General features: G+C 34.6%; 2 protein-coding genes across 2 annotated transcripts; both read right to left on the reverse strand.

The window, feature by feature from the left end:
* Positions 1-1,518: 1,518 nt before the first annotated feature.
* LOC145955921 (uncharacterized) lies at positions 1,519-3,187 on the reverse strand. The gene is made up of 3 exons (XM_083071421.1): positions 2,838-3,187; positions 2,466-2,763; positions 1,519-2,344 (listed from the first exon to the last, which is right to left on the reverse strand). Exons 1-3 carry the CDS (start codon positions 2,916-2,918, stop codon positions 2,109-2,111), a joined length of 615 nt encoding a protein of 204 aa, XP_082927547.1. The 5' UTR covers positions 2,919-3,187; the 3' UTR covers positions 1,519-2,108.
* LOC145956481 (uncharacterized) lies at positions 3,030-6,262 on the reverse strand. The gene is made up of 2 exons (XM_083072087.1): positions 3,768-6,262; positions 3,030-3,295 (listed from the first exon to the last, which is right to left on the reverse strand). Exons 1-2 carry the CDS (start codon positions 5,476-5,478, stop codon positions 3,030-3,032), a joined length of 1,977 nt encoding a protein of 658 aa, XP_082928213.1. The 5' UTR covers positions 5,479-6,262.
* Between the last annotated feature and the right edge of the window lie 4,273 nt (positions 6,263-10,535).

A 10,535-nucleotide genomic window follows, 5' to 3' on the forward strand; every position in this document is an offset into this window, starting at 1 on the left:
AGAATCAACCGCCCTTAATTGCTCTATAAATACAAGGAGTACGGACCTTTACTGGGGTCGGAAAAACTCATACTTGAATTAACTTCTGAAGCACTCTCTGCCTACACACACATATGACTTTCGTGCACAAGATCGTTTTTGGGTATGACTGACTCTCGGCCACTTTTCTTTTGCTTTTTAGGAGTAGAATTAGCATAGTTCTCTTAGTTATTTCTTTTAATCACGTAGTTATATTACTTTGATATTGTAACTCTGGAACATTATGCAAGTTGAACCATGATTTGTATTGCAAGTATCTTAATTATTCATTCTGTTCATCTTAGCATTTATATGTATGAAAATTATTGCTTGTTAATTATGGAAGAATCTTTAGAAACAAGGAATTACTAAAGTTGTTCACTCCTTTTCCTGTTCTTAAATCAAAAATCCTAAATTGAAACCATTTACGTGCTAGTTCGAGTAAAAAGAACCCTTAAACGTTTTTTCACCGTAAACAAATTGGCACGCCCAGTGGGACACGTTTAATTTAGAACATAATTGGACTAGTTTTAGGTGTGTGAATTGCATGAGATTAAGGAGTGGAAGAACTATGTCTACGTCTGATAACATGAACGTAAACCATAATAATGTAGATGTAGAACAGCCTAACTCCAATCCTGATAATGCTACCAATGTGACCAGGGGGGCAAGATCTCCTCCTGTGTTGCTTGAAAACCATGCTAGGCATAATAATATCACTCAAGAGTTGGTAAATGTTACTAGAGAGTATCCCTGGGGTATGCCACAGAATTGGCGAAATACCCAACCTGTGCATGTCGAAATGCCAATACCGCTAATAGGACCCAATTCACAAATGCATGTATCCCCACAGGGTTATAATCCTGGGCCGAATGGCATGGGTTTTGTTATGCAAGACCCGTATCAGCATGTAGGAACAAGTCAGGAGGGTTCATTAATTCGACAAGGTAGTTACATGCCCACGGGTATTAGTAATCAAGCAATGATGGCCCTTCGACAACAAATGGACCATAGTAATCATGACATGGTCAATTTGTTGTCTACTCAGATGCACAACATCATGACACCCCTTTACGAGCTAATAAACAAAATAGGAGATAAGTTGGGTAATGGGACTCCTTCGAGAGCAATGAGTGTGAATCTGAACGATACAGAAAACCCTGGGGGGCATGGAAATTTGCAAAACATAGTTCGACCTAACAGGAACCCTAATGATAATTTAGATCAAATGGTAGAAAGGATATTGAATAGACATGGATTTGATGTAGGTCGGAATGAACGCCCATACTTTGTGTCAGCCTTTCCAGATTATATTACACAAGTAGAATTACCCCGTGGAATGAAAGTCCCAAAATTCTCGAAATTTGCAGGAGATATAACTGAGTCAACAGTTGAACACATAGCTAGGTATGGGGTCGAATGTGGGGATTTGGCTAATAATGAATACTTGAAAATGAAATATTTCCCAAGTTCGTTGACTAAACATGCTTTTACCTGGTTTACCACCCTGCCTCCTAATTCGATACATACTTGGGTACAGCTAGAAGGTAGCTTTCATGAGCATTTCTTTCGAGAGGAAACAAAGGTTAGTATAGTCGATCTAATGAATATCAAAAGGCAAAGTAATGAAACATTAGATGACTATTTAAATAGGTTTAGGCAATTAAAATCTCGATGCTATACTAATATTCCAGAACATGAATTGGTTAGAATCGCCGCTACAGGTTTAGACTTCTCAATACGCAAAAAATTAGTAAATGAACAATTGAGGGACATGGCTCAACTTGCTGAGAAAGTGAGGAGGATTGAACAAATTAAATTAGAAAAGGAAAAGTTGATGAAATTCAACAAGTTCGTTCGAAAAGAAAAGATAGCGTATTTAGAAAGTTCTGAGTTAAATGAGGATTCTAATTATGAAGTTGTAAGTGAAGATTTCGAGATTAATTTGGCAGAATTGCGCCCTGGACCTACGTACCAATGTCAAATGCTAAAACCAGGAGGTAATATAGAAGGGAATTCGACTAAAAAATATAGTTTTGACGTTAGTAAGGCAGAAAAGATATTCGATACTTTGTTAAAAGATAAACAGATTATACTCCCAGAGAATCATAAAATTCCACCGTAAACAAATTGGCACGCCCAGTGGGACCACTCGTCCAGTTGTCCAACACTTCGAAGATAGTATTGATATCTTCGTCCTCGTCATTAAAGAAACTCATCAAATCCAGATCTGGAGAGGGAATCAAGGAGAGACCTTGGACAGAAGAAGTAGCACCGCCCTGGGTCGAAGGAGAAGTAGTAAAAGGTCTAGGGGACTCAGTTGAACCTGCACAAAAGTAAATACATAAGAAACTTCCATTAACAAGGTATCATATCGAAGATTAAAGTCGAAAGAAATATACCCTGGTTCGGATCCAAGGGAGGTTGTAGGTCGAAAGAAGGTTCACCTTGAGCGGAGTCTTGCCGCGTCTCCATATTAGTCAAAGGTTCGGGTTGGGGAATCTTACCCTCTTCGACAGGAGGGGGAACTTCTATCGAAGCCATGGCAGAGGCAAGCGCCGCAACATCCACTTGAGGAGTAGACAACTGAGGAAATGAAGAAGTCAGGCTAAACATCAAGAGGAAATTTGAGTCACAAGGTATAACAAGATGAACATGTTGGGTTACCTCAGTGGCAAAGGGTACGCTTTTCTGCACCTCTTGAGACACCCCTTGAGAAGAATCCAGTGGGATAATCGCAATATCCTATTAATAGGATTTTAGAACGGTTAAAGGCATAAGAGAAATATAAAGGAGGAAAGACGTCGAAATTGAGATACCTTAGGAACGGACTTCATGGCGTCTTTAAGCAACTTCTCGCCAGAGGATTGTTGAGGTTTTTTGGGAAGAGGCAAGACCATCTTACCTTTCCCCTTGTCTTGTTTTTTTGTGGTCGAGACCTGAATTGGAAAATAATTGATTAGGTATGAAAAACGAGCAAGAAAATAATCTTAATATTTGAGGTAAGATACTTAACAGTTTTGGTACTGTCTGAACCTATTCTTTGTTTCTTCGAGTTTCCAATACTCTGTAGAGTAGAATTTCGAGAAGGTAAGATAAAATATTAGTTTCGAGAAAAACTGCAATCCAAACAGGTATATCTTAGAACGTAAAGAAACCTTGTCAGCAGCGGTCTTTCTCTTTCGACCCTTTTTCGATGTCTCCTTATCCTCGTCATCGTCACTCTCCCAATCAGGAGTTGGATCAACATGTCGAGGAACACGCTGAGGGATGGCAGCTACAAGTGTCGAGCAAAGAAGTGAGACAAGTTTAAGGTATACGCGAAGAAGAAGGAGGTGAAAAATATTTACCAGGAGGAGGGTTAATGTTATTGACCCAACATAATGGTCACCATTTGTTTCGAGGAAAATCGTACACGGAACATCTCGCGTAGGTAACTTTATTCTTTACAGGAACTTCTTTGCGCTCAAGGTAAAACGGGTCGAGTGTTTTCACCCAAGGAGGATGAGATACATGTTTAACTAGACCAAAAAGGGCATTTGGAAGAGGAGGTATATGCTTTGGACAAAATTTTTCGAAATCAGTTTTACCTTGAGGATTTATTACCTTTTTTGAGCGAATGTTCCGTTGTACCATTTTCGATAATGAGACAGAAGCGTCAAAAATGGTTCGGTGCGCATTGTCAGGTCGATAACAAACCTTAAAAAATTGTTCGAATTGATAAATGATAAGTTGATTCTTGAAAGTACCTGGTTGTTTAGGCCCCTGCGAACAAGAAAGAGGAGAACTAATCAGCTTTTTCAGAAAGCCATCAAAATCGGTGAGTTTATCTACAATATAGTAACACCACCATCGAAGGTAGCATTTTGAGACTAAGAAGGAAGGAGAAAAGGTGGTCGGTGTAAGCCTAAGTTCTTTATCAGGGCGAAGGATGAAGTTAAGGACTTCTTCATAATTCCCTTTTTCGACACAAATATCCGCATCAATGCCCTCTTTACGTCGAAGGGGAAGAGGTTTCATTTGGCAAAGTCCAAACTGTCGAGCAAAAAGTTGGGGCTGATAAGGATAAAGTCTGACATCTTTTTGCCTCATACCCGACATGATCACATCCCAAGACAAGAATCCAAACCACAGGTCAGTTGAAGCTGGACTGATGCTACCAACTTGGTTATTTTGGCGCAACCATGTAGGACCTATCAAGTTCGGTCGAATGAAATGGGCTAAATCTTCAGTGAAGTCAGTAAAGCTAAGGATGGCTCTAATATATTTCTCGAAATTGTCTACCAGACGCTTTCGAGGGGTAAGGGTTGTTAAACGAGCTCCTTCGAGTTCACATATGGGAATGGGTTTTGAGGGCAAATGAAGTTTCTTTTCCAATAGCGCGTTGAGCCAAAGTTGAAGTAGCCATAACGGGCCAGAGAGATTTCGAGGCCCAGATTCTCGAGCAAGACTTTCAGAAGCTTCATCAAGACAAGTATAAAGAGAGGCCAGAAGTAATTTGCTTAAGCAGATTTTCCTTTGCAAATGAAGGGCTTGAGCTAAATTGTAATAATATTTTGGGACTTGAAGCGAAGGGGTACAAAAGACACAGGCTGAAAACCAGTACATAAGAAAGGCAATATGTTCTGAAGGTGAGACAGGCGTGTCAGGTTGTCCCATATGCGCGTTAATAAAGGCCAAATAGGTATTCTTATCCCAAGAAATTGAAGTATCCTTGATCGAAATTTCCTCTTCAAAGGCGTCAGGATAAAACCTATCTCCAATAGGCTTTAACCCTGTTATAGCAGCAACATCAAGTAACGTCGGGCAAATGAAGCCACAAGGAAACTCGAAAGCCCGAGTCTCTCTATTCCAGAAGAAGATAGCAGAAAGGAGCATTTGAGGGTCGAAAAGGTGGAGGTCGAACTTAGCTAGTTGGATAAATTCAAAAATACCTGTTTCTTTCCATTCTGAGGACATAGAAGCCTCTACACGAGCTAACCAAGAAAGGTGCCTTTCTTTAACGGGGGGAAACGCTTTAAAAATTTTGGTAGTATCCCCAAAAAGGTTTAGGTCTATTTCTGGGGAATAAATGAAAGGTAGGGTGGTGGAGTCCTCAGGCAAAAGGGTATTACCATATCTCTTGGTATTTTGACCAGCAAAAGGACCAAGGAAAGCATGAACAGAACCATCTGCTAGAGAAAAAGGAAGAAGTACCTGAGATTGGTATATTTTCAAACTAGCCTCCTCCATGCCTGGAATTGGAATGAAAGTGTCATCACCTTCTTTGACCTTTTGAACCTGAGCACCAGTCAGTAGCAGAGGAGTGTCCTGGATAGTAGTTGCGGTGGCCATAGTGGTTACCGGAGTGGTGGGCATAGCAGCAGAAGTAGTAGCAATCAAAATAGGGGAAGAAGTGGTGGCAGTAGGAGACATTGAAGAAGCTACGGCAGCAGAAGTGGACGCAGCAGAAGAAGCCATAACAAACAAAAGCAAGAACAGAGAGAACGGTCTGAGAAGAAGATCAAGAACCAGAGCAAAAAAGAAACAGTGAGCAAGAAAACTTGGGCACGAAGGAAGAGAATGGTGAAAACAATTTAACCCTAGGGTGAAAAAGGGGTTTTAAACGAGGTAAATGGGCCTAGGTTGAAACGGGTTAGGTTAGGCAAGATTATTTGAAATATTAAATTGAATTTCCAAAACAACCGCCAAAACGTTTCATATCAGAAGGCAAATTTATGGAAAAATAGAAGTATGCGCCGTCAGAGCTATCGATGTCACATCCAAATGGTCAGTACCTTACAAGAATAGGTTTTCATCGAAAGAAAGATTAAGTTAACGTCAAGAAAAGTGAACATCAAGAAACAAATCGAGGAAGTATCGAAGAACAACCTTGATAGGAATTTAGTTTTCTCCTAAGATGCTCATCGAAACCAAATTCCTAGGGGGGCATTTGTTAGGCATACTCGAAAATCATGTGACTCGAAAAGATTGATAGCGCTGCCTGAGAAGTAAAATCAACACATGATGAAATTATGGGACTCGAAAAAACAAGTGTTGCTTGAAAATAGTTGAAAAGTTGAGACCGTCAGAACATGGAGGTTAAGCCAAAACGGTTACTAAAAAATCAATCGAGAAAACAAGGAACGTGGGAAGAGCGGTTAAAGGAAGTTGAGTCAAGACCACGTAGCAAAGATAGTGGATAGCGGTTGAGTCAAAAGCGTACATGTACAGAATCAACCGCCCTTAATTGCTCTATAAATACAAGGAGTACGGACCTTTACTGGGGTCGGAAAAACTCATACTTGAATTAACTTCTGAAGCACTCTCTGCCTACACACACATATGGCTTTCGTGCACAAGATCGTTTTTGGGTATGACTGACTCTCGGCCACTTTTCTTTTGCTTTTTAGGAGTAGAATTAGCATAGTTCTCTTAGTTATTTCTTTTAATCACGTAGTTATATTACTTTGATATTGTAACTCTGGAACATTATGCAAGTTGAACCATGATTTGTATTGCAAGTATCTTAATTATTCATTCTGTTCATCTTAGCATTTATATGTATGAAAATTATTGCTTGTTAATTATGGAAGAATCTTTAGAAACAAGGAATTACTAAAGTTGTTCACTCCTTTTCCTGTTCTTAAATCAAAAATCCTAAATTGAAACCATTTACGTGCTAGTTCGAGTAAAAAGAACCCTTAAACGTTTTTTCACCGTAAACAATAGCTTTAGTTACTCTATCCAAAATTTATTCAGCGTCAGCATCATAATAGTGAACCACTATAATCGGTATAATTAATTAAGGAAATTGAATAAATTTATAAAGATTTAAGTTGATTATTATATATTTAAAAAGATTAATGGTTAGAAAAAAACGTGTCAATAGTGAATTAAATCTTCTACGTCAACATTCAACAGATATAATCTAAATAAGAAACACAAATTATATTGAGAGTGAGAGAGTGAATGATGGATGATTAAAGGGTTTTGTAAAGATGTAGCAGTGAGTAAGAAGAGTAATAGGTGTCAAATTGTGATTTGTCAAGTTGCATTGTGTTGTGTTATTGTACATCATTTCCAATAATCCCACTTTGTCCACATTCTTCGCTCTTCTTTTTCTCTCTTCCTCTGCCCTATGTCAATTGTCAAACCAACACCATCATCTCTCTTTATTTATATATATAAATAAATTAAGATCATCAACCTCTTCACAAGGACCATATACTTCTTCGTTTACCTTCATACACATATATATTATATTATAATAATGTAGCTTCAGCCATCCTAATTTTTATCTATTGGCTAAAATCCTTTCCCTAAATTCAACTAAGTTGATACGAACGTATGAATTTGAAAGCTAAATCATAAATAAAACACATGAATTATAAGTAAAAGGTCAATTACAACTCAATCCCAATTATGTGAGTAATAAGTCCTACAAGAAAATATAAGTCCATAAAAAAGTAGCTCTTTAACCATATTAATAAAAAGAAGAAAAAAAAAGGCTGAATCTGAAAATTTCTCAAAACCCTGTTTTTTTTTTGTTCGTCCCTAGAGTATCCACCGCCGACAGCAGTGACTAATCTCCTCGCTACGTTGGAGGCACCTCAAAGGGTGGGATAGCTGGTCCCAAGATTTAACGCGGCTGCATACACAAGGCAGGATTCGAACTCCTGACCTTGCTTAAGCATGGATCAACCCCTACCGCTGAACCACACGCTTGTGTTAAAACCCTGTCTTTTTTAAAACTCTGGCCTTGGGTAACTCGACTTTTATATATATATATATATATATATATATATATATATATATATATATATAATAAAAATGTAATAAAATAGAGAAACGCTCTCAATATTATCCAACAATAAATATGTTAAAATCGACTTCAACCTAACTTCTATTTGAAGCATCTTTTTTTATGTCCAGGCTAAATTTAGTTACTTTGTATATTTATAATAATTTATATGTAATTGAAAATAATAATAAAAATGTCAAACTAAATAAATTTGATATTTTTAAACTTAATTTTTACTGATTCAATATTTACCCTATTTGACCTATCACCTAGGCTGAACCAAATTTACTTGATATTTTTTAGGCCTAAAAACAAAAAGCTCAAGCCGACTTGATAAAACAAACCAATTTTGATGCCTCCATCAAATAAAGATTAATGACATATTCAAACTTATGATATCATTTCTATTTAATTAATAATGATATAAAAGTAGATAAATAAGTTATTAAAGACAAAAAAAATGATATACTTGTTATTATTTTATTTTTAAAATAATTTATTTATACATCCAACATAATTTTATAAAAATCAAATTTTCAATTTTTCAAAAACAATATGATATTTGTATGCCATAAATAAAGTTATTTTGATTAGTTAATTACTAAAATAAAAAAAAAGTTATTTATAATTATTCTAAACTATTATAACTATATTAAATAACTATAAATTAGTGTATATTAATATTGATTAAAGAATATCAAACAAATAATATATTTTTTTCTTTGTCATTGTTATTTTCAATCTTCTCTTTCGTAACATTATGATTGTTGCTAATTGAAGGATCTTTGCCCAAAAAAATTGAATACAAAGATTTTTCAAAAAATAAACCGTCTTTATAACATATAGGCATAAAATATTTTTTAACTATGTTATTAGTATTAAATATTATTAACTTTATTGATGACTAATTTTTATTAGAGAACCTGACTAATCATCTTTAATGAAAGTCTTCTTTTTCAACCATATTTTTTTCATATACAAAATTTTAACTTGAGACCTTACTAAGGGAAGCTAAATTCAATATTATTTAGATCAATGATAAATATAAAATGTTTAACCATTACTAACATGTTTGAGAAAACATTTGCATCACTACAAACGCGTTCTCACTTTTCAAGACACAAAAACAAAAAGGAAGAGTTTGTAGCTTTTGAATGAACGTGAGATTGAAAGACATTAAATCCAATCCAAACATGCACTAAATCAACCCATCAAATTATATAAATACTAAATTTGAGATAATTAAAGTAATTATATAATTATAAATCCTTTTTTATATATATATTTGTCACCATTTTTTTTTCAATTAACTTGTAACTTGATAACTTTACGTGCTTCGCTTTTTTTTTTTCTTTTGAAATATGCATTTAATTTAAAGTTTAATTAAAATACATTGATATTATTATCATCTAAGCACGTATATAATAATTTACTGATTATTATAATAATTATCTTAAAAGTTATAAGAAAAAATTTATTGATTAAAAGTGTCAAAAATTAAACTAATAATATATAAAAATTAATTCTTAAATATAGATAAAATTCATATATTATGTTTTGTATGTATTTTTTATATGCTTATATTTCGCATAAAAAAGCTTGAGTATGCTTTAATTTATTTGCGAAGCGCTACCGTTATACACGGTGAATATGTAAATACGATTTGACAAGTGGCAGTTATATTTGGCTCGACAATATATATAAATGCGTATTAAGAAAGAATAGTCAAAGAGTCAATTTAATTGGAATGGCAATATCTCGATTTCATAGAACATCGATCTACCAATGTCCAATCAAATTAATTTAACTTTCATTTTCATGTGTTATCAAAATTTAACTGACTTTTAGGCATAGAAAGAAGCAAAATAAGTGAGGTCCAACTACATTAATTAGTGTCACCGGCAAATCTTAAACAAGATCTAGGTGTAAAAGTCGAAGAAATTGTAAAAGTAACTTGTTTCAATGTTTATGCACCCAACCCCAAACTATTCACGCATGAAATGTCCCATATAGTCTGAATTAATTTAAATAAAATAAATTATAAATATGCAGTATAATAATTTAAAAATAAAAAAAAATAATACGATATGATGAATGGTTTTTAATTAGTATCTTTAAAACACCCGTGAATAAGACCCATCAAATAAAAATACTAAAATATATATAAAAAAATCAATTTCACACAAATTAAAAAATTAATTAAATATACTTAGTTTTCATGATTTTGCATAAAAATATATATTACATTTAATAAAACATTCTTAGAGATATTTTTTTTGTTTAAGAGCATTAAATAACATTAACTAATTGATTGAAAATTGTTTATATTTTAATTTTAACAAAAATATATATATATATATTTTTTACTTATACAAGTCCAAAGAGGTAGTAGAATTAAAGGGCACACATCGTGTTATCTTTTTACATGTATTAATTAGTAATTAACAACCTTTACTTGATCTGAATTAATTTAGTAAGATTTGAAGACTGTTTGTTTTTCCGCAAAAGTTGGCAATCTTAGAATATTACTTGATTAACAGCATCAGCAGTAAGACTCCAAATTAGTATATTCCTAATATATCTCATGATTTGGCGAATAAGGGTTATAATATATTTGTTTGGTATTGAGATGCTATAAAGCCTAAAACATGTATCACTCTAATCAGAGAGAGAGAGAGAGAGAGAGAGAAGAAAGCGTGACGTGGCCTATATGCAGTCGATGCCCTCAAGCAAC

The sequence above is a fragment of the Cajanus cajan genome, chromosome 3 (assembly GCF_000230855.2).
Source record: "Cajanus cajan strain Asha chromosome 3, NIPB_CcT2T_4, whole genome shotgun sequence".
NCBI classification, from domain to species: domain Eukaryota; kingdom Viridiplantae; phylum Streptophyta; class Magnoliopsida; order Fabales; family Fabaceae; genus Cajanus; species Cajanus cajan.